Here is a 25,602-nt window from a genome sequence, read left to right on the forward strand (position 1 = left end):
AGAGGAGAAAGATTGTATTTCCTTCAATGCTGACTGAGAAGAGCTGTGAACCCTGAGTCGCTTAACTAAATGCAGTGAAAGCCTTTAAGCAGAACCTGTCCCTAGAGTTCAGGCGAGAGCTTTTGGTATCACTTAACTGATTAATATAACCACCTCCCTACCCTGTATTACTCACCCCATCAACCCACCCAAACTGAAATGCCTATCCTTCATCTGTCTGGAGGGTAGCACCTGTCAAGACATGGATTTGGGGGATACTTTAAGGTTGCTGTTGCACTACACAGATCCCAGTAAGAAAGTTACAGCAGACAAGCAGATCAGGAACATGGAGCCTAAATCAGTGTTCTCCTTCAGCTGGTTTTATGCCTATATCTCTATGTTTGGATTGTCATTTTTCAGGAAAGGGTTTGCTCCCTGCCAAAAATGCATAGCATGTCTGGCTTAGTGCATTCAGGCTGCTCTAACGGAAGCCATAGTCTGGTGTTTCCTTGACAACAGAGTTTTATTTCTCACCATTCTGGGGACTGGAAGTCTGATATCAGCAGGTCAGCATGGTCAGGTTCTGGTGAGGACCCGCTTCAGGGTTGCAGATGAAGGAGCGTAGACACAGAAAGTAACTTCTCTCTCATAAGGTCATGAACCCCATTCATGAGCCTTCACCCCTATGATCTCATCTAACCCTAAAGCCTCCACCTTCCAACATCATCACATTGGGCATAAGGGTTGGGCTTAAGAACTTGGGGGGAGATACAAACATTCCTGCAAACAGTATACAACTAGCATCTTATTTAAAATTGAGTGAGGGGCCTCCCTGGTGGCACAAGGAGTTAAGACCCAGCACTATGAAGCTATCCACAGCCACTGCAACATGAGTTCAATCCCCAGCCTGCTGACCCCATGGTGCAGCAGACCTCTCCTGACTCACCCCCTGCTCCCCTCAGCAGTGTATTTCAGTAGCTCTGCCTGTTGTGCTCCTCACTCTGTCTTTGGTGAATCCTCTCACCCCCCACACCTCTGACCCGTACATCCCAGCTCTTGTATGCATAAATAAATAAATCTATAAATAAATAAAAAATAAAATAAAATTGAGTGAGAATTCTTGGGAGCAGGAAGGAAGAGTACCTCAGAGTGAGGGAACAACCACTCCTGGGAGAGGGGTGCGGAGATGCTAGGAGGGTGTGGCTGCTAGAAACGATAGACCCGGCATGCAGGTGCTGTACACGTGGATTTGCTCTGCCTGACACATTCTGGGCCCATGTCAACATGGCTGCCCCTTGTCTGACACCACAACTGGGTGATAGTTCTGAAGAGAAATACTTTGCTCCCTCAATCTCCATTGTTCCAATGATTTTTTTTTTCCTTGTCTCTTCTTTTTTTATTTCCCTTCTGACCTTAAGTTTCTATCTGGCATCAGACAGACCCATCTGGTATTCCTTAAGATAGTAGTTAAATTCCATTGCTATCTAGTTGAAAATCTCCTCTGCTATATGTTCTAATTTCACAAAAGACTCTCCTTATGGCAGATTGTGGGTGGAATTCACTAATGTAGCATATTTCTACTAAAGATATTACTCTGTCCCAAGAAATAGGTTTCAAAGATTTGAGGGAAAACTGCTTTAGAGTTCAGAGAGAGAACAAGGTCTATTTCTACTTCCCTTGTTTTTCTTATCTGATAACCCATTAATTTTCATCAGGTTGACATTCTGTGGTAAACCTGTGGTTAACTTTTTATGTACAGAAATTTGTTATTAACTGATGAAGACTCCCATGAGTAGAGCATAACCAATTTTTCACAGCACCCTCTCCATTTCATTTGCAGAAGCATTTGAGATTCCCAAACTTGACAGTTTCAATTTAGAGACTGCTTCTGGGAAGAATTTTTTGGCCCCCTGCCTTCTTTTCCCCATCCAAGGTAAAAAGAAAATGATTGAATTCCCAACCCTGTACTTCCCTCCCTTCTTTTTCTTGGTAATACACGTTAAGACACAATTTATTCTCCAAAAGTGTCTTACCTCATGTGTCACTCATTCTTTCTGGGGTTGTGGAAACTGACTGTTTGGCTTTCCTGCCCCAAGCAGGCCTCCGAGACTATAGGTCCACAGGCCACTGATAATAATTACATATAATCCACAGGCCACTGATAATAATTACAGCAAAACATGCCCAACAGCACTGCAGTGGGCTTTCTCAAAGTATCTTGTCCCCCAGGGAATCTTTGGTAACATGAATTTGCCCTAACACCATCATTCCACCTCTCTATCACCAAACTTTGCTTCTGCCACATGTCCCTCGGCATTTGTGTTTGCTGACAGAACAAAATGGATATGTGTTTGAAGCAGCGAATGAATGGACATAAACAATTCAGTGCCAATAAGCCAAAGCATTTATTCAGTGCCTACAGCTGACCATGTTGATGAAATAGTTAAAATAAATAATTGGCAATTTGGACAGCCAACAACAATCACAAACACCTGGAAGTACTGAAACTAAACTTTGATGATCTAGTTGGCAGTGATTTGGAAATTGACCATATTTTACTAGATTCGAAATCCATTATAAACTATTCATGTGAATATAGGTGAGGGGACGGAAACTAATATAGAATTTTCATAAATAATTCTTAGAAGATGAATTCAGAAGAAGCTCCATTTCCTTGTTCTGACATAATCGAGTTTTAAGTAACTAACATTTTAAAACAACTTATTTCCAACTCACAAGGTAACTTTAACGAAGATTTTTGGAGATGTTAAATAAAACCAATTAAACAGTGTTATTCCCAAGTCACGTAATTTTGAAGATTCCTTTTTTTTCTAATAGTATAAACAAGTGAGAAAACTAGAACCAAGTAGTTTATTATTTAAAACCAATAGTAACATAAACTGGATGTTTATTAGCTCTTGATTTTCTGTAAAAGATCATGTTAGAGAGACATGAATTTAAATTTCTCTTTAAATCTTGCCTTAAATTTAAATTTAAATCTTGTCTTACTATGTGTGAAATTCATATGGACTAGTCCAAAATTTTAGCATCTGAAAAATGTATGGATGTAATACAGTGGAATTTTATGATAATTGGGCATAATATAAGCATGTACCTGGCACATATCTTATGCCTATAAACTATTATTATTTTCATCTACATTACAGTAATATTTAGAACTGAGTTTATATCTTACTTATATTGCATTTTGTAATATTAAAAAATACTTTGCTAAGCAAAAACTAAAACAAAGTAACTTTATTATTTGTCTCTAAAAACACTGTTCAGAGGGTAATAATAGCAACAATCAGGATTTGTGGAGTCTTGTGGATTTCAAGATTCTTTCACTTACATTATTTTCACTGATACATTTTTGTCACTCATACCCCTGAAATTCACATATCAGCACAATATTCTAAATTTTTAAAAAGATTTATTTAATTATGTATATAAGAACTGGGGTACAGGCCAGAGGTCTGAGGGGTGAGAGGGTTCACCAGAGACAGAGCGGGGAGCAGAAGAGGCAGCTGTACTGAAATACACTGCTGAGGGGAGCAGCAGGCAAATCAGGAGAGGTCTGCTGTGCCATGTGGGTCACCTCCCTGACTGGGGATCAACTCTTGCTGCAATGGCTGCAGACAGCTTCATAGGTTGCGTCTTAACCCCTTGCGCCACCAGGAAGGCCCCCATCTGCTAGTTAATTAGTAAATTTGATCCTCAAAGTAAAGCAGCAAAATGCATTCAGTCAAGTCTCCCAACAAAAACCTTTTCCATTTTAGACAAACTCATTTCCTAGATCAAAAGAAAAAGAGAGAGGCCTTGGCAGCATAACCAGAGGTGAATCACACATGCCATGCAGAACGCATGAGCCTTCCAGACCGTTTACTGTGCTACTACTGCAATCCATTCTGTGCGTTTGGATGCTCCATTTGACAGTATGTTAAGGACATATTGGAAGGGTGGAAAAATGAGAGGTAGACAGAAACGATAGGTGCCATTGCTTTGGCAGGTGAGCAGTTGGGAGGGCTGTTGTAGAGTCGTGAAAATAGTAGAAATGAGAGAAGAAGTATGCAAGCGTAATGCGTGGGCAGAAATAAAGACTCTGGGGATGTGATCTCATAAAAGGGCAAAGACTAGGTGGAATTTAAAAAGGATGCTGAAGATGCGTGGGGTGCGGCGGCTATGCGAACAAAACCTCCTCCACCGGGGCGCCTTGCTCCCGGGTTCCTCAGCTCTCCGCCACTCCATCCCGCAGCGCTCAAGGGACCATGGCGGATCCCCGTGTGAGGCAGATCAAGATCAAAACCGGGTGGTGAATGCTGAGTAATATTCCATGGTGTATATGTACCACATCTTCTTGATCCAGTCATCTATTTTTGGGCATTTGGGCTGTTTCCAAAACTTAGCTATTGTAAATAGTGCTGCTATAAACAAAAAAGATAAACACATGCAATTTGCAGCAACATGGATGGCGCTGGAAGGGATCATGCTCAGCAAAATAAGCCAGAAAGAAAAAGAAAAATACCGGATGGTCTCACTCATAGCAGGAATCTAGAAAACTTAAATAAGGGACCAGGAAAATGAATAACTATAAGAAAGTGAAAATCAAAATCAACAAAAAACTATGAACCAGAGACACTTTTTGGGGGGTGAGGGGCGGGAGGGGAGGGATTGGGGTCAGAATGGGGGGGTTGCAATTGTATGGGGAATATAAAAATAAAATTTATTATTTAAAAAAAAAAAAGATCAAAACCGGCGTGGTGAAGCGATTGGTAAAAGAAAAAGTGATGTATGAAAAAGAAGCAAAACAACAAGAAGAAAAGATTAAAAAATGAAAGCTGAAGATGGTGAAAATTATGCCATTAAAAAGCAGGCAGAGATCCTGCAAGAGTCCCGAATGATGATCCCAGATTGCCAGCGCAGGTTGGAAGCTGCATATACCGATCTTCTGCAGATATTAGGGAATGAAAAAGACTTGGAAGAGGCTGAGGAATATAAAGAAGCACGTTCAGTACTGGACTCAGTGAAGTTAGAAGCATGAAATTTTTCTGTACAGGGTATTTTTGCATTAAATCCTGGGATCCATTCCACAATTCATTATTTTGACCACTGCTAGTATGTTCAAGTAGTATGAGAATGTGATTCTTTTTATGCAGTTACATATATTTTTCTTTGCTTAATTTAATGTGTCAAATAAATTAGTTCGTCTAAAAAAAAAATAAAAAGGATGCTGAAGTTTAAGCTTGGGTGACTCGGATGATGGGATTGTAAAGGTCATTAAGAGAAACAAGAACAGGAAAAAGCACAGAGGTTTGTTTATATATTTGTTAACTTTTAACTTTTTATTTTGAGATAACTGTAGATTCACATGCAGTTGTAACTAACAATATAGTGATATGCAATATTTCCTTCATTTGTTTTCTCCCATCACTATAGACTAGCATCAGATCTAGGAAGTTGACATTGATGCTATCCATTGAGATTCATATTTCACCAATTTTACAAGAACTCATTACTGCATGTACATTTAGTTCTGTGCAACTTTATCACATGTGAGGTTCTCGTGAGCACCACCACAGCTGACATACACAGCATTTCCCATGACGACGATCCTTCCTGTTACCTGCTTGTAGCCACATCCACCTACCTCCTTCCTCCGAAATCCTCTGCAACTACCAAGTTTTTCTCCATCTCTATAATTTTAAGCATGCTATATAAATAGAATCAAATAATACATAGCCTTTAAAACTGAATTTTTCATTAAACCTAATTCCCTTGAGTTCCGTCTTTCTGTACCTCAATCCCTTGAGATCTGCTTTCTTCATTCCTTAGCTGGCATTATCTTGTAATGTGGATTCACTGTGGATTGCTCTCTTTTAAAATTATTTCTTTATTTTATTAATTTCATCATTGATTCTCTTGCATTTACTAGATAGGAACACTGTCATAGAATAGAGGTTTCATTTACTTTAGTTTGAATTCTTAAGCCTCTATATTTTCTTCTCTGATTACGTTGGCTCAAACTTCCATTACAGTGGTAAATAAAAGAAGAAATAGTAAGTATCCTTTACCTAGAAACAAAATTTTAGTACTCAGAGGATAGCCAGGTGGGTAGAAGGGTTCACTGTTATGTCTAGGCTAGAACCTAGGCGGAGTAATGTAGATCTGGAAGAGGCAACAGAATCACTATTAAGAAGCCTGTGTGAGAATTGCAGCTTCATTTCTGTGAGTTTTCTACCCCTGTGATCTGCAATCTTTTTTTTTTTTTTAACCCCTGCAATCTTGGTAGGTGACCTCAGCCAACTTATTAAACGTGTCTGAGCCTCAAAGTCTCATTCATAAAATCCCAGTAATAATTATGGCATTTACTTCATTGTATTGGTGTTAGAATTAAATTAGTTAATATATGTAAAAGACTCAGAACAGATTTTAGATAATGGTAAGAACTGAATAAATTTTAGATTCTTTTATCATTTGAAAGCCATCTGCAGAGACCTAACAAATGAAGTGATTAGACCCCTGAAAGACTGAAGAAAATGCCACGAGCCTAGATCAGATCAGATCATTAGGGGACTCCTATGCTGAACCCTTCTTAACCCTTTTTCTTTTTTTTTTGGCCAAGTACTACTTTGAAAATCTTATTAAAAATTGTCCTTGTGGGCCTCCCTGGTGGCACAGGAGGTGAAGCTGTCTGCAGCCTCTGCAGCGTGGATTCGATCCCGGCCAGCTGGGGAGGTACCCACATGGCATGCCAGACCTCTCCTCTCTCGCCTGTTACTCCCCTCAGCAGTGTATTTCGGTCCATCTGCCTGTTCTGTTCCCACTCTGTCTGGTGAATCCTCTCACCCTCCTGCACATCTGGCCTGTACCCCAGTTCTTGTATGCATGAATAAATAAATCTTTTTAAAAAGTTGTCCTTGTAATCCCATTCTAATCATGAGGAAAACATCCGACAGATTTCAATAAAGGGACATCCCACAAAACACTTGACCAGTACTCCTCAAAACTGTCAAGGCCATCAAGAAACAAGGGAAGTCTGAGAAAGTGTCAGGGTCAAGAGGATACTAAAGAGAAATGATAACTAAGTGTAATTTGGAGCCCTGGATGGGTTTCTGGACAGGAAAGGGACATTAAGGGTGAAAAGAGGAAATCTGAATGAAGTATAAACTTTAGTTAGTAGTAACATATCAATTTATTGGTTCTTTAGTTGTGAGAAATATACCCTATGAATATAAGATATTGATAATAGGGGAACCTTGGACTAGAGGATTTATAAGGTGAAAGTAAAATGATTATTGGAGAAAGAAAGTCAAAGAGATGGGGAATCAGAAATCAGTCATGAGTTCTTACTACTCCAAAAGTGGAATTTTTTTTACTGTTTTCAAAAGTGAAATTTCAAGAAGAAAGAGTTAAAGGAACCAGGTGCTAAACAGAGGACAGTGAGTGTCACTAGTCTTGGCAATTAGGAGTTTCTTGGCTCCTCTGAAAAAAATAGTTCTAATAGAAGCAGAGACAAGCTGAACAGTGACGGAGTGAGTGGGTAGGGAGGTCACTGAATTCTGTGGAAAAAAGATAAGTTGTTGGGGGGAACTTAAAGTACCTGGCGTGCTTATACCTAAGGAGCGTTCTGGAGAAGGGACAGCAGCACAGCGCCAGAGGCAGTGATCTAAGTGATCTGAGGAGGAAGTGATCTAAGGCACAGTGGGGTCAGCCTTAGAGAGATCAAGAATACAGTTTATGATGAAAGACAAAAAAAAAAAAAAAGAGGAAATTATAAAGGTGGGAAAATTTTGAGGTATTAAAAAGGAAAGTCGAGGAAGTTCAGAAATAAGGGAGGAAGTTGAAAGTAAGCAAGAATGGGCAATCAAGCAAATACTTCTCCCATCAAAATCTCAGTATTACTAAGGGTTGAGTGGCAGCAGATCTATGGAGTTAGTGCCTGATCTTTTGTTTTGGAGCACTGGCTCTGAACTCTTAGCTGTGCATTTGTGTGCACATGAGAAACAAGATGGAATTTATTAGTGTGCAAATTCTGATGCAGCAGGTCTGCATCAGAACTAGTTAGATTCAACCTACATTTCCTCATCTCTGAATGGGATTGTAATTCCTTTCAAAAGAATATTATGCAGAATCTTGGGTAAGCCTTTTAAAAACTAGTGCACCAAAAGACAATATTACAGAGATAGTATGACCAAATTCAAGCTGGTAAATCTAAATCTAAAGATCCTTAAACTTTCATAATAGGAAATTCCATCCCAGTATCAAAGATAGTGGCTTTGTGTCCTCCTTCTAGCCTGCCACTGGGATTTCCTCAAGGGAAGAGATGGGCTTAAGGCATTGTGAAATTTGCCAGGGATCTTGGAGGAATTCTTCCTTTTTCATTTTACAGACAGGGCACTGGAGTTGAGGTGAAACTGAGTGGAACAAGATCACTCAGGCCCCTGACATTCAACATTTAGGTGGCACACCCAGGTCAACCAACAGGCTCTTGAACCTACGTGAACATGCTAACTGCCCAACATTTTAAAATGAGGACAAAGTTTGGGGCCTCCCTGGTGGCACAGGGGTTAAAGACAGCTCTATCAAGCTATGGCCAGCCACTGCAGCATGAATTCTATCCCCAACCAGGGAGCAACCCACATGGCACAGCAGACCTCTCCTGCCTCGCAGGAGAATTATATTGACAAATTAAATTAAATATATTGACAATTAAACTGACAAATTCCCCTCAGCAGTGTACTTCAGTAGATCTGCCTGTTCTGCTCCCCACTCTCTCTGGTGAATCCTCTCACCACACTGCCCCCCGCCCCGCACCTCTGGTTTACACTGCAGTTCTTATATGCATAAATAAATATATCTTTTTTTTTTTTTTTTAAATGAGGACAAAGTTTTCTCTGCAAGATTTTCACATTTCTTACCTTACCATCATCTACATCTATGGAAGGCCTCAGCAATTCTCCTTGCCCCGCTGGACTCCTTAGTGTCATCTCCAGCTCTCCTTTTCCTTTGCTCCCATCGGCAAATGGTAGTCCTCATTGCCCATAAAGTATGATTTCAAACATCAGCAACCCCTGGGAGAAATGCAAACTCTCCAGACCTGCTGCATCAGAATTTGCATACTAATAAATTCCACCTTATTTCTCTTGGGGACACAAAAGTTTGAGGAGCACTCGCCCCCCCCCCCTCCGTCTGCCCCACTGCTGCCCCCAGCTAGCCATTTAAACATGGCTGCCGACAAACATCCTTCCTGAAGAATGAACGGGTCTGAGCACAGCATCTGGCAGCCATAAACCTTCAAAGGGCAACTTAGGGTGTGATAAGTGAAGTTCACCTGAATCCTCCCCGATGTCTTCCTAGCTACTGACCTTCTAGTTTCTCTTCTAAATATACTGAGTGCTGACACTCAATGCTGACCTCAACAGGATGGGTTTGCTCTCGGTTCCTCATACAGGTACAATATTTCCCCAACGTGCCTCCTTGCCTCCTGCCCACCCCATGCTGTGCACTTTTACCCCTCTAATATTCGGTGCCTGGGAAAAGGCCTCTCATCCTTCCAGATTTTGCTCAAGTAAAGAGACGTTCTTTTCCCTGACATTCTTTCCACCATCCTACTTACCAAACACAAGTAATTGCTTCCTTCTGGGACTCCCATCACACTGAATTTGTCCTTTTCCTACCTGTATCATTTTCTGCTTCACATTAAGATCACACAAGTCCTATCTCCTTCACTGAATTATACAGGGACTACAACTTTGTGTGTGTAGGGTTTTTTGTGTTTTTTTTTTTTAAGCTAGCCTCTCAGGTCATAAATAGTTAGAAAATAATCTTGGGATGAATAATCCATAAGGGACCAAATTAACTATCACGATCCATCTTATGTCAGAATGTCATCAAATGCTTATGTCAGAATGCTTATGTCAAAGCAAAAGGGACAAAAAGTCAAATTATAAATACACTCAAGTAGTAGCTTATGGTACATTTTGGTAGCATTTTGCATCTTTGTGACTATTTGCTTATTTGTAAATATTTATTTAATACTGACTTTCTTGTCTAAAGTATAAATTCCATGAGACAGGGCCCCATCTTTGTCGTTCACTCTCTTTCCGGGAACCTAGTAAGAATCTGACACCAGCAGGGGCTATCTTCACTCTATTTCACTGGCTAGCCCACTGTCAGGTGTTAACAGTCAAGTCATATTAATAATGCCTTGCAGTGTCATCACCTAGGTGATACCTAGATGGTATCTCCTTTTTCCTCTGTTTCAAAGTAATTTGCATTTCATTTGTATACACCTAGAAGCAATTCACTTTCAGAAGGAAAAAAAAGTCTTCTTTCCCTGTTTTTCTTCTTTTTTTTAATATTTTATTTTATATAATTCTTACATCATTTTTCATATTTGCACAATGTATGCATTTTCATTTTGGTTATATTCCCCATACAATTGCACCCCCCCCACCTTATTTTGACTCTAGTTCTTCCTCTCCCCGCCCCTCCTTCCCTCCCCCCCCCCCCCCCTCTGGTTTATAGTTGCTTGTTGACATTTTTCTATCATGATTTCTGTTTATGGTTTCTCCCAGGAAAAAGTAAGACTTGCATTGTCTTTCTTAGAACCAGAGCAAATCACTAGCGAAAATAATCCTTCCATGTTAGAACGGAAAGAAATTCTTGTTTTTTTGAGCTGCTCTTACTATGCTCTGAAGACCTGTGGTTCTTATATTAAACCTTCCTTTTGGTTTTCATTTTAATTATTTGTGCATACATTCATTTCACATTTTACATTTGGATCAAGTGTTAGATCTGCTCATGGTCTATACAACATGCCTCTCTTTGTTATTGTCCTTCTTTTTATTCTTCATCTCATCTTTCAATTTTCCCATAGATGCCCTTTTTTATGTCCAAGGCTGCCTTCAATTCTTCTACCACCATACAAAGGTCTCGTGTGTATTTGGAAAAAAAGTGAATTCTGCTGTTGGAGTAGTTGTCTACAGTTGCCCACACTGTCAAATTTCTTACTTAAGTTTATTAATTTTATATATTCTAGTGATGTTTTTTGTCTGCTTATTCACTCACAAAGGAAAGCTTTATTAAATCCTCCCACTCTGATGGTAAACTTGTAAGTTTATCCTTGTTCTGCCAACATTCGTTTGTATATTTTGAAGTTACATAATTGGTACATACAAGTGAAGAATTTTTATATTTTCCTGGTTAATTGAACCCTTCAGTTTGTACTGACTTTTGGATTTCTATTCATCTTTTTTGCCTTAAATCCTGATATTAATGCATACAACATTATTTTGGAGTATAATTACCCATTCTTTTCATTTCAAACTTTCAGAGCCCTTATGTTTTAAGCATGTCTTACACACATCATATGACCTTATTTTAATGTTCTTTTTTCTTTCATTGCATTTACATAGATTCTCATTGCTGACATATTTGGATTCATTCCCACTCTTATTTTCTTTATTTTTGCTCCCCCTTTTATGCATTTTCTACTTTGCTTTGATTTAAATAAGTTTTTTAATTCAATTTCATTCTTTTTTCTGTACTAGATTGTAAGGTAGTCATTTTACTCTGTCATTTTCAAATTTCTAACTTGAACCCAGGTTTAACAAAATTTAATCAAAATCATAACTCTCCTCTCAAATAATAAATCACCTGAAAATGCTTTAACTTAACACACATTCCTGAATTCCAGGATTTCAGTTATAGCTTGATGTCTTTTAACCCCACAGAATAAACATTTTGATTATTTTATAGTGTGAATATCAGTTTAGATTCTGTCACAAGTTTGCTTTCACCTCACTCACCATTTTTTGGAATGCATTACCCTTCTTCCGAGCTCATTGTCTTTCTTTTTGAAATACAGCGTTGGAACAAAAAATAATGGTTGGGATCAGTCCAAATGCTTTAGTAGTTATAATCAATGTAAAGGGAGCAAACACTGCAATTAAAAAAAAATAGTAGAAATACAACGGTCAATTGATATTGATAAATGTTCAATCTTCCAGGAAGATATAAAATTCTACACTTACATGCATTTAACAACATGACTTTAAAATACATAAAACAAAAATTGACAAAGAAGGATAAGTCAACAAATCCAAAGAACCTGAGACATCTAAATCTACTCTCCATAAAACTCAATTTATTATTACCCATCCTTGATGCTTTTTGAAAGTTTCTCCATCTGGTCTGCTGACTTTCTGCTATATCCATGTCCAACTCATTTGTTGAATACTTTATATTTTAGTTATTTTAACCAATCTCTAGATTTTCTTGTCCCTGACTCATGTTTTCTATATTAAACACTATTGAACATTCTTATTTTTTTTCTTGTGATTCTGCTTTTGCAGGTGTAGGCTTTTCAGTTTGCTGTTCTTTCTATCCTAATGGTGATATTCCTTGCTTGGTTTCCTCCCCTTTGAGATCATTCTTCTTGGAATATCAACCCAAATGTCCTAAGACACCTGGCAAAGACTGGACCCCAGATATGTCCAGCTGGTGAGTCTGGGGTTGGGAGGAGGGAGGAAGTATTCAGGCCAGAGAGGTCTACTGTTATCATCTGTGTCTTCCCCTTCCCCATTGTCCCAACATCACTTTCACCTGCAGGCAACTGTCTCTGAAGAGAAAGGTATTCTCTTCTCCAAGAGCTATCTCTCTCCTGGTAGTCACTGAGCACTGGTGGCAAAGAGGAGAGTAGCAGGAGGACAGATTTCCCAGGGGTCAGCCAATCCCAGTCTCTGTTACTGTCCTTCATTCTACCCAAATATGCTATGAATTGCCCAGGGGTAAACTCATAAGTTCCTTCTGGTGCTGGGATGGTTGCTGATTTTCTGCTTTACAGCTGTGTTAGGGAAGGAAATGTGAGGGAGAGATAAGGATGAAATTCAAAACTCTGCCCCTCAAAGTGTGACCTACCATCCATCCACCTCATCCCTAGTCTCTCAGTGTTGACAGCCTCATATCTCCTATACTGAAAAAAGTAGAAGAACAGGGGTTAGGGGGAGAGAGAGACAAAGACAGAGAGACAGAGAGAAAAAGAGAAAAAAAAGGAGGAGGAGGGAGGGAGAGAGAGAGAAGGACCCAACCACCTTCTATCATATCTATGCTGGTTTCTCAGATCACTAAACAGACATTCTGTAACACTCCAGGTTGGGTTTGTTACCTTGTCAGGGAGCATAGATCCCTTTGAAAGAGCCAGAGTTGTGTTTATATGTCATACATATAGATTTTAAATAAGTTAACTGAACCAAACATATAATAGAACACAACAACAACAAATAATAGCCATAATCTTGGAACTACTTTTAGTCTTATGCCATTTCCAAAAAATATGCAGAAGGATGGAACATTCTGGAAGCCAGGGATCAGTACTAATAGTCATCTGGTATACCCTAGTAAAGAGTTTCTCAAAGTAAAGTTTTCAGCCATTTCTTGAAATTGAACAATGAGTCTGTCACTTCAGGGAAAATGACTCTATTTATTGTGATAAATTTTAGCTTTGATAATGATAAATATAAAGAAAGTGGAGCTTTAAAGCAAAAATTAGAATTTTGGAAAACTTGTATTGCCACTGTGAACTTAATCATTTCCCAAAACTTAATTTTTTTTCTTGGTGAGATAAGAAAGGACATTAACAAATATGATCTTTTGGCATTTGTAAACTAACATTACCTCAATAAAAAGTAGTGCAATTTTTGAAAAAAGCACTCATAATCCTGAAAAAGTAATTAAAATTCTTTTTCCTTCTCTAACAGTAAAAGGCTGGATTTTCTTCATATACTTCAGTTGAAACATTTTCAGTAGCTTGATGCAGAGACAAATGTGAGAAGCCACTTACTTACCGGGCATTTTTAAAGTTTGCAAAAATGTTAAACAATGCCACTTTTCTCACTGATTTTTTTTATTTTGGAAAATTTATTTTTCATAAAAATTATTTGGGTTGGCAGTGCAACGGTTTATTGTGTTTAAATGAATTGCTAAGTACATATTTTCAAACTTTCTCACTTTTCAATTTCCAATATTATAAGCAATGACTGAAAACAGAAAAATAAGAGGCTTGGCGGGGTGGGGGGGGTCATCGATAATTTTTAAGAGTATAAAGTAATTCTGAAATTGAAAGGCTTGAGAAACACTACACTAGCCATGTGAGTTGTTAAAAAACTGAAATATTCCAGTAACTAGCTACTCTCTCATGACCCCTTCCACTGTCATAACCTCCAACCCCCTACAGATGAGCAATTAAAAGATTAATGGGTGGCTCAGAGGGGCTCCAGGACCAACTTCTTCATCCCACATTAGCATCCCTTCACCTTGGTCCTTGACCCTGCAATTTGTGGTTGTTCACATTTTATGTTTTTAAAGATTTATTTATTTTTATTTTATTTTATTTTATTTTTTTTGTGGGACCCTCACCCGCGGCCGGGGAATGAACCAGCGCTGCAGAGGCAGCGGGCTGCCAGGGTCTGCTATGCCATGTGGGTAGCTCCCTGGCTGGCGGGGATCGAACTTGTGCTGCAGAGGCTGTGGACAGCTTCAAGTGCAGTGCTCAACCCCTTGCGCCACTAGGGAGGCCCTGTTCCACATTTTAAACCTCATTTCTGCAGAGAAACCAATTTTATCACCGTGTGAATTTTTGTGGTCAATGTAAACATTTTCTCTATACTTCTGCCCTCTTTAGCCTTGCTTCTTCTTGACACATTAAAGTTTATTTGAAATAATTTCCTGAGAGTAAAAGTGAGGTTATTTAAAAGTTAGCAATAGTAGGCTTTCTTGTGATTTCTGTCCCACCACATCGAGCTGAGTGGTTTGGGCAACTTTCTGAACCTCTTTGTACCTCAGCCTCCTGCCATGTAAAGCCACGATGACAGCATCTCCCCTTCACGATCGTGGCGAGCATTGATATTCACAGGCAGGGCTCAGGTATCATAGTTACTATCATACAAATAGCCTCAAATGGAGGGCCTGAGTGCTCTGACTGTTTTAGAGATAACAATCTGACTTAAACCACAACATTTTACAACCACCTCATAGTGACCCAGATAGTTTAGACATAGCTATACCTCACACTCTTCCTCGAAATTCTAATTCTATGTGACAGGAAAGCACTGAACAGGGAACGAGGGTTTTTGGCTCTATTCCCAGGTTTACCACAGCTCAGGGAATGACCACAGACTTAGTTTCCTTTTCTACAAAATGTGGTGACTGACCTGAATGATATTTGGGGTCTCTCCCAGCTCTCAGATCCTAGGATCCAATTAATAGCAATAATCAACATGTTCCATGGTATTTTATTTTGCACCAAAAACACTGACTTTCTATATGGCCAAACTGCTGTTTCGGTTTCCCAAGGAAGTTGGGTACTGACTTTGATATTGGGCTTAGCTTCATGTTTCTTCTTGGATCTGACATGGAAGATGAACAGCTTTAGGCCCAAAACCAGATCATTTCTTTAACAGGTGCCCCAAGATTTGGATCTACCCCTGTGTCCCTTGTGTAAAGCTCAGCAAGTCTCAGTTTCTGTGCCTAGTGAGCTAGTATGTCTGTTATAGTCCAATCTCTATTATAGGATGGTGAAGAGGACAAAGATGAGGTCTTCTTCTCATTGCTAAATGGGCTGTGGTTAACTTGACCTGGTTCCACTACAGAACAAAGCACCTTATCTCCGGCTCTGTCCACATCCTTTGGAAGCCCCTTTCTTTTCTTCATCTTTCATGTTGTTCACCCAGGCCACAAGAGCCAGATGATTCTCTCTTGTTTTGAATATCAGAGGCTGGCGGGTGGGGGAGACCAAGCCCATAACTTTTTTACCACCCACCTTTTCTGCAGCCAAGGACATTTTCTCTTAGATATTAAGTAAAGCACAGGGAAGAAAGCAAGCAGTTTCAGCTTTAACTGGCAAGGGCCCCTGTTCTGTCCAGAGTGGCAGGTCTAGGAAGGGGGTGGAAGAGAGGGCAGATGCAGCAACCACTGCTACTTAAGTATGGCCACAGCACCAGTAGCACCTGGGATCTTGTTAACAATTGTCTCTATGCTGACTCTACAGAATCTAATGTACACTTTAACAAACCCCCCACGTAACTTGTATTTACATTAAAACTTGAGAGGCATGGCCATTCGCAGCAATGTGGATGGAACTAGAAGGAATTATGCTCGGTGAAATAAGTCAGAAGGAAAAAGAAAAATATCGGATGGTTTCACTTACAGCAGGAATGTAGGGGAACCAAAGAAGACATCAGTGTAAAAAAATAATAACAGTATAAAACACAACAAAGCAAAAACAGACAATTATAAAGCAGAGACATCCTGCAGGGGAGGAGGAGGGAGAAAGATGAGAGGGAGGGAGGGAGGGAGGAGCACAAGGGACTGAGGTGATGGTGCACGGGTGCCTTGGAGAAGGAAACTCTATGGGGACTATACCTGAGGGGGGAGAAGCAAATATTGTTTAAAAATGAACAATGATGTAAAAAATAAAAATATTTTTAAAAAAATTTGAGAGCCATTGTTGTGAACCACCTAAGCCTAGTGCTACTGGTGGTGGAGAAACAGACTCAGATGACAATTCTCCCAGCTCTGATGACCTGCTGCCGTCCAAGGGTTCTGGTTAACTCAAAGGACACAAAATTACTCAGGACACAACTCTTTTTAGTTCTAGTTCCTTTCTATAAACAAACGAGTAAAAAATAAAGGGGAAGTAGAATTGAGGGCAGATGATCAAATGAAATAAGGATTGTCAGGATTCCAACTCTAATTAAGAACCCCCACTTTGCATCACTTACTCTTCTTACTGCATGAGTCACTTATAGGAGGAGAAAAGAATACCCAGTTTCACCAGTTTCTCATCTTTTATTTGAACCCCAAAAGGCAGAAGCTGCACATTTGTCCTTTTGGAACTAGTGGCAGGTGTTTGATGCATGCTCTGTTACTCAGAAGGAGAGCAGAGGCCCAGGAGACAGAAAAGCTGGGTTGAATCCCTAAGTCTGTTGCTGTGTGTCCTTGACTGAGTCAGTCTTATCATTCTTGACATGAGGATGACAAATACCTAATCTTTTCCTACTTAGCGTGGGCATGGTAAGATGAAAGAGTTGAGAGTTAAGCAATCTGTTGGAGGGAAAATAAAACAACAGTGAAAAGAGTGTTCTACATTCCTCATGCACCAATCTCCCCAGAACTGTTAGGTGACATGGGTCTGTCAGAGGAGGGCAGCTCTCAGTTACCTCACTGGAATCATCTGAATAAGCCAAAAGAGCCCATGGGGGTATCGCACTCTAGTTGGTAGAATCCCTAGAGGCAACAAATCTACCTATATCCCAAGGGAAGATTTGCCCCAAATAGTATTTCAGGGACAGTGACGGGGTGGAATGTGCCCCAGATAGTATTTCAGGGACAGTGACGGGGTGGAGTGTGCTGTATTCTGTCTGTGTCTTTCAATTCTCTGTTCATAGCAAAAATCCCAAATCAGATGCACAACATTTTCAATGTCAGAAATGCGCATTTAACTCTCTGAGTATATGGCAAAGCCTTTGGGATTTTCAGGGTGAGCAATAAATGCTGGCTGTCTCTCTTCCTACAGCAGGAGCTCAGCAGGTCCTTGGGAGCCTGTGGTAGGACTCTCCTCCTGGAAGATTTTCTTTCCAAGCTCTGAGCATTTACCCTCCTCTCCCAACACAGAGTTAGTAATCTAAAGGTTTTTTCCTGCACTGCATTGGCAGCAGATGCTTTAAATATTCTCAGAAGAGAAAAGGACATCTAAATCCAGAATAGTGCTTATATTGAAAAATTACAGGGAGAGCAAGATTTCCCTTCCTACCTTCTAACAAAAATTCTTTGTTGCTTCCTGAGTAGTCAAGCCTCTTGTGGTGTGACTGAGGGAATGGGTGGAGCTGAGAGCATAGAACAATTTCCTTTAAAAAGTCAACACCGGGCCTCCCCGGTGGCGCAGCGGTTGAGCGCTAGGTTGCAAAATGCCAGCGGCCTCTGCGGCGCCGGTTCGTTCCCGGCTGCTCCCCAGCCACTGGAGGAGGGTCCCACATGGCACGCAGACCTCTCCTGCCGCCCGCTGCTCCCCTCAGCAGTGTACTTCGGTCCTTCTGCCTGCTCTGCTCCCCGCTCTGGCTCTGGTGAATTCTCTCACCCTCCCACGCTTCTGACTGTACCCAGTGCTTATATAAACAAACAAACAAATAAATAAATAAACATGCCTCTATAAAAATAAAAATAAATAAATAAATAAAAAGTCAACACCACTACTATAAGCAAGAACTAGATCTGGAAAGAGAAATGCAAGAGTAAAGGTACAGAAAGGCCTATTAGCTGAATTTTGAGAAAGAATTTTCAAAGTTTTTTTTTTTTTTTTTAGGGTGTGTGTGAATAAAGCTAGTGAATAACTTGTAATCAGGGAAATGCAAATCAAAACTACAATAAGATACCATCTTACACCAGTGAGAATGGCACATATTAAAAAAACTAGCAACAACAAATGTTGGCGAGGTTGTGGAGAAAAGGAACTCTTCCTGCACTGCTGGTGGGAGTGCAAACTGGTCCAACCACTATGGAGAGCTGTGTGGAGATTTCTTGAACTACTAAACATAGAGCTTCTGTATGATCCAGCAATTCCACTCCTAGGTATTTACCCAAAGGACACAGAAACATTAAATCAAAAGGGCACCTGCACCCCTACGTTTATAGCAGCACTATTTACAATAGCTAAACTATGGAAACAACCCAAATGCCCAAAAATAGATGTCTGGATCAAGAAGATGTGGTACATATACACCATGGAATATTACTCAGCATTCAAAAAAGATAAACACATGCAGTTTGCAGCAACATGGATGGAACTAGAAGGGATCATGCTCAGCGAAATAAGTCAGAAAAGAAAAAGAAAAATACCAGATGGTCTCATTCATAGCAGGAATTTAGAAAACTTAAATAAGGGACCAGGAAAAAGACTAATGAATACAAAGTAAAAATCAAAATCAACAAACAACTATAAACCAGAGACACACAATGGGGGTGGAGGGAGGGAAGGGGAGAGGAAAGACTAGGGTCAAAATAAGGGGGGGTGCAATTGTTATGGGGAATATAACCAAAATGAAACTATATACATGGGAAAAATGAAAAATGATGTAAGAATTATATAAAATATTAAAAAGTAAAATAAAAATAGATAAATCTTTAAAAAATCTCTTTAAAAATTAAAAAAAAATGTTTTCTGACTTCAACCTCCTATTAGATCTATGACTCTAAAGCAGCATTTATTACATGTGTTCCAGGGCAACTAATGTGTGGTGAGGAAAGACATGGGGTGTCCTTGGAATGATAGATTGGGGAAAAAACGTGGCCAAGAGAGTGCTGAGCAATTTAATTTTTTTATTTTTAGTTTTAGCCGGAGACTTCAGTAACATGCCAATATACAGTATAAATTTCCAAGATAAAGAAATGTAAACAGTATTTACCAACATTATTTGAAAAGAATGGTAGAAGATCTTTTTTCTTGCTTCTATTAAACACATGCTGGGAAGTCTACACTATACAAATTATATTATAAAAGTAATCATCAGTATGATGATTTCAATATGATGTTTACATTATTTAAAGGAGAGTTGAAATTGGTAATAGAACAACACATGGGGAAAATAAGCTGTGATGAAGCAATTACACTTGGTACAAGTCCACCAGGATTTATTTGAATGTGTATCGTCTTGCCAATGGGATTAGGTTGCTAAACTAAATACCCGAAGTTGAACTATATATTCAGCAGAAAGTGGATGAGTTACTTAAAAATCAATGCAATTTGGGGGCCTCCCCGGTGGCGCAGCGGTTGAGCGCTGGGTTGCCAAGCTGCCTGCAGCCTCTGCAGCGCCGGTTCCATCCCTGGCCACCAGGTGAGGGGTGGCCGAGGGTCCCACATAGCATGCAGACCTCTCCTGCCGCCCGCTGCTCCCCTCAGCAGTGTACTTCGGTCCTTCTGCCTGTTCTGCTCCCCGCTCTGGCTCTGGTGAATCCTCTCAGCCTCCCCCCACACCTCTGGCCTACACCCCAGTTCTTATATATATATATATATATATATATATATATATATATATAATAAATTAATCTTTAAAAATAAATCAGTGTAATTTGATGAAAAATAATAAAGCTAGTGAATAAGGGCAGCTGCCATGTGGTGTGGGGGGAAAATGTTCAGTGAAAATACAGGGAATGAGAATTTAAAGACATTTTGCTGAGTCATAAAAATGTAATTCTCTGCAAGATATCAGGAGAGACTAATTTTTTGTGTGTGCTGATATTTCTTCTATGACACCAGGCTGAGAAAAGATTTTAAAAAAAGATTTAATACCATCACATTAAAGTGAAACAAACATCCGGGGCTGCCTCTCCCACACACTTACCAGTCTTCCGCTTTCTTCAGATGATATCTGGGACACCCTGGACAAAGCATTCCAGGGAAGGGATTACTGCTTTACAGGCTCTTTACTGGTTTTTAGCTACAGCTCAGTGAAATTTCAGTGTCTTTAAATTCCAGGAAAGGTATTTTCTTTAAAGCCAACTCCATGTGAGTAAGAAGTTCTGGAACTTTCTCTTGTCCCCACGTGATTGCCACCACTCCCCAGGCTGATTTATTATGACTCTGGACATTACTATGACCTTATTTTGAAAGGCATATCATCACATGATTAAAGAGCTTTTTTTTTTTTAATACAGGGTTTTTTTTAAATTAATTAATTAATTTATACAAGCATTGGGTACAGTCAGAAGGTGAGAGAATTCACCAGAGCCAGAGCGGGGAGCAGAACAGGCAGAACGACGAGGTACACTGCTGAGGGGAGCAGCGAGCAGCAGGAGAGGTCTGTCGCGCCATGTGGGACCCTGGCCGGTGCCTGGGGATCGAACCGGGCACTGCAGGGGCTGCGGGCAGCTTCATAGCCCAGTGCCCAACCGCGGTGCCACCAGGGGAGGCCCGATTAAAGAGCTTTTTAAGTTTAGTTATATATCAAGAAATTAATTCAACAGAGAGAGATTTTAATCAATTAGGGTAAAAATATCAGGTCAGAAATCAAACTTCTGTGACATAGGTTCGTCATTACCCGTATAATATCCACACTTAACTAATGAGAGTAAGTTAAGTCAAATTTCCTACTTGTTGCATTAATAAAGGACCTCTGAACATCGATTGCTTCATATTATCTATTCACACCTGAGTGTTGTGGCCAGTTGTGGTTTCACAAAATGGTAGAGCAAGCCCATTGCCAATTTAAAATTTGGGTTTGTGAGAATATTGTAAAGTATGAAAAAGTAAAGAAAATAAGGTTAAGTATTCTGTGATCTGATTTGTGAGTCACTGCAAAGTTCTCTTCGATGAAAACTATTTTATCAGTGAATTCTGAAAGTTTCTCATTATTGAAAATCATCCATAAAATCCTTGTCCCTATCAGTATTATTCTGTGTGCTACTAAATCACTTATTACTAGGGTGATGGGGCAATCAATCTCCTAGTTTGAAGAAGCAAAGATGGTAGATGTTAAAAAAAAAAAGAGCTTTTTAAGGACACAAAATCACCTCAAAGACAAATTTGCTTTTTTTCAAATTTGTGTGTTTAGAAATCTTCTTGGTTTGTGGCTATCAGATTCCAAATGCAAGTGAGGCCAATCCTTGATTGTCTATGCTCATGAATAATAATTACAAGATTTGCTAAGTGTTTCTTATTAAATTTTTTAGAGAAAACTATCTATAGTAAAATGCACAGATCTTAAATGTACAATTTGATGAGTTTTGGCAAATATGTACCACCATATAATCAATATTTCTATCACCCCACTCTCTCCTGTTAGTCACTCCCAGCCACCACAAGCAAGTACTCTGACTTCTTCCTGTGTACTAGCTTTGTCTTTTCCGAGCTTCATATAAACATAGTCAAATCGTATGTATGATTCTATACCTATCTTCGTTTGTTTAACATCACTTTTTTTGAGATGTATCTATGTTATATTTATCAGTCTTTTATTCTTTTTATTTTTGATTAGTTTTCTACTGTATTAGTTGATCATAAGCTTTTTGTCTCTTCTTATAATGATAGATATTTGAGTTGGCTATTATTAATAAGTTACTTTAAATATTTTGTGCACTACTTTTTTTATAGTATACTTTCATTCCTCTTAGATGAATACCTGAGAACAAAATGGCCATCATAGGGTAGGAATATATTTATTTCAAAAAACATTTCCAAAGTAACTACAATTTTACATTCTCACCAGCTAGTCACAACATTGTTGTCCTCTTCAACATTTGATGTTTTTCATTTTTATCTATTTTACTCATTCTATTGACTATTTTATGGTGGTTTCTAATTTGCTTTCTTTTGATGTATAAAGATGTGGCAAAATCTTTCGAGGGCATATTGAGAATCGATAGTCATTTTCTTAATGTTTTTAGATAACAGAATTTCTTTCATTTACCTTTATGATTAGTGCTTGTCCTGTTCTTGTGGACTTTCTTATACATTTTCTTTATCTAGCCTGTGGGTCCATATTACATTTTCAAAGTAATGGTACAGACCCTATATTTACTGCAGCACTATTTCCAGGCAAAACCTGGAAACAACCCAAATGCCCCAAAATAGATGACTGGATCAGGAAGATGTGGTATATATATATATATATATATATATATATATATATATATATATATAATGGAATATTATTTGGCAATCAAAAAGATAAACTCATGCCATTCACAGCAACGTGGATGGAGCTAGAAGGAATTATGCTCAGTGAAATAAGTCAGAAGGAAAAAGAAAAATATCGATGGCTTCACTTGTAGCAGGAATGTAGGGGAACCAAAGAAGACATCAGTGTAAAAAAATAATAACAGTACAAAACACAACAAAGAAAAAACAGACAATTATAAATCAGAGACATCCTGCAGGGGAGGAGGAGAGAGAGGGATCAGAGGGAGGGAGAGGGAACAGAGGGAGGGAGGGAAGAAGGGAGGGAGGAGCACAGGGGGCTGAGGTGATGGTGCACAGGTGCATTGGTGAAGGAAATTCTACGGGGACTACACCTGAGGGGGTGGGGGGAAGCAAACATTGTTTAAAAATGAGCAATGATGTAAAAAATAAAAAATTAATTATTAAAAAATAATAATGGTACAGAATCATTCATTGTTGAAAAATCTAACAATCCTTAGTTCCTGAAAAATATTTCTCACAAATAAATTCCCTTCCCCTAATTAAATTTACATGGCTTTCTTCCACTCCTTTCCTCATATTCTTTGGTCCTTCCTGTTCTTTCTATACTTACTTGGCATAAGGCAAATTCAGAATAAAACTTCAACATTTCTGTTCATTAGTTTGAAATACGCTATGTTTGGAGAGGAATTTGAAGTTATATTTTGAACTGTCTCTGATATAAAGTTTTCTAAATAATAATGGTAGCAGCCTTAGTTTCGTCCTAGGAATAAGTGGGAGACATATATATCTATAGAGATAGATATTCTATAAATAAAGCTAAGGCGTGCATGATTAAATCATCACATAGTTGAACATGTGCTTGACCAGAACCTCCTGGACTCCTAATATGCTTCTTTTTCTTTGCAGAAATATGTAATGATGACCCACCTACACTCAGAAATGCCATATTGAAAGTCTCTGCATACAAGATCGGCACCTCATTAAACTGTGAATGCAAGGTCGGCTTCCGTAGAAAGACGGGCATGATAACCTGTGTGGGAAACTTTAGCCAAACTTCCTGGGACAAGAAATGTCAATGTGAAAGCATTTGTAAGTACTTGCTTTTATAACTACCAGGGGGCAGGAAGAACTGCCGAAAAGAGAGACAGAGCTGCTGCTTTTGTTCACTCAGCCCTACAGACAAAAATTGGCCAGTTCCACCTATATGATACTGAATTTTAGTGGTTCCTGGAATATTCATTCACTAAAAAATATTTGATGAATGTCTCCTATTTCCAAGAAGTAGTCTAGGCACAGGGGATGCCTGACTCTCAAGGAGTATATGCTTGGTGTTGGAAGGGGAACACAGACATGACACTAATAATTACTAAATAATTAAAACATAATTCTTGTTCACCATAATCAAAATGTACTGAATGCCACTGAACTGTGCTTTTAAAAATGGTCAACATGGTAAATTCTACAATATGTATAATTTATCACAATTTTAAAAATAAAGAAAGAATATGTAGAATGAGTCTATCTACATAAAAATATAAAAAAGAATAATAATTCTAGTGGGCAACATCATTCCCCTGTAAGGGTGAATGAACACTTTAGTCTTTGGTTTCCAAAGCTAACACTTCAGAATATTCATATCCTGGTTAAAGAAATATACTTATCCTACTTCCATCTCTAGTAATACGCCAGTGTGGATTCCTAAGAACACCCCATTACCATTGCCCTTTAACCCCCCTCCTCTTCAGAGGTGATCTCTGCAACGCTGAGGAAAAAGTTCTGAACAGAAAAATGGAGGCAGTTGGAGAGGCACTTCCTCCCCCGACAGGATAAAGGTTGCTGGCTTTTATTTCAAATTCCAAATTCCTTCTGGGCTGTGGGTGTGAAGAGAATAATAAACCCACAGGCATGCCACACTGGAGTGTGCTGAGGTTCCAAGCCAGCAGGAGAGAAGCAGGGAGACAGAGGGAATTGTTCAGTTTGAATTTCTTGACTTCAAAATGCAGCTGGAGGGCCAGGAGACCCTCATTGCCAGACAGGACTGGAATCCCCAGCAGAATCAGGTCCCAAACCTCATGCCTGCTGGTGAGGACAGGCAGATGGCAGAGCACAGGCTTGGATACTGGAGGTGGATCACCTCCCTGGAATGGAATTTGGAAGGAATGGCTCTCAAGAACTCTCTAAACATAGGCTGATCTGATGCCATGATTTTGCCACTGAACTTTCTTCTTTAATAACAAGAAATGGGGCTCACATGAGCCCCTTTCTTAACCAGGTCTCTCATCCACTCTGTTATTAGGAGTTGGCTGACTGTGGTGGGTCATCTATTGTGAAAGCAGGAATGGGCACTAAGCAGGTTTTCTGATCCAGCAGACCGGGTAAAGGAGGAGAGAGTGAGTCTTGGAGCCCTCAGTGGCTTTTGCAAGCTTTAATTGGGATTTACCAGGCACTCAGCAGGCAGGGGTGCTGGGGGGCTGGTAGGCCCCCCATTCTATCTGGGGACCTCCATTCTATCTTCATTCTATCTGGGCTCTCCAGGGTTCTTTCGCAAACTGTCGTGATTCTCTGCTTCTATGTTTCTTCTTCTGCTGGCATCCCCATAACACCGCCCTTAAAAGCCCAGTCTTAGCCCAGGTGAATCCCATCTACATATGCCCACACCCTACTCCAGGTGCCCGCCATCAGGCATGCATTCAGGACCGCAGGGTTCCGTCTTCTATCCTAATGGCGGGAGGGCAGAAAAGCCTGATACTTTTACCTACCTTACATCTGTCTTTTGTCCATTGTACGTATGGCACAGTCTGGGGATCACTGCTCTGCTGAAACATTGCATTGTCTTTTTGCCCAGCAGATCGCTTCGCTGACTCTATGCCAAAATTCTGTCCCCACTCATTGCTATATCCACACTCAACTCTTTACCCCAACTCTTCACA

General features: G+C 39.6%; 1 protein-coding gene and 1 pseudogene across 2 annotated transcripts in view; both read left to right on the forward strand.

The window, feature by feature from the left end:
- Positions 1-25,602, forward strand: part of IL2RA (interleukin 2 receptor subunit alpha) — a gene marked incomplete at both ends in the record, with an annotated part of 48,549 nt that overhangs the window by 14,684 nt on the left and 8,263 nt on the right. The window contains one exon of the mRNA XM_084254019.1: positions 23,579-23,761. Within this exon, the coding sequence (XP_084110145.1) occupies positions 23,579-23,761 (183 nt within the window). The remainder of the gene's footprint in view (positions 1-23,578; positions 23,762-25,602) is intronic.
- LOC311184106 (tubulin-specific chaperone A-like) lies at positions 4,248-5,020 on the forward strand (annotated as a pseudogene). Its single transcript has 2 exons — positions 4,248-4,277; positions 4,725-5,020. The product of its transcript is annotated as a tubulin-specific chaperone A-like (transcript).

This window comes from Talpa europaea (assembly GCF_964194135.1).
Source record: "Talpa europaea genome assembly, chromosome: 14".
NCBI lineage: Eukaryota > Metazoa > Chordata > Mammalia > Eulipotyphla > Talpidae > Talpa > Talpa europaea.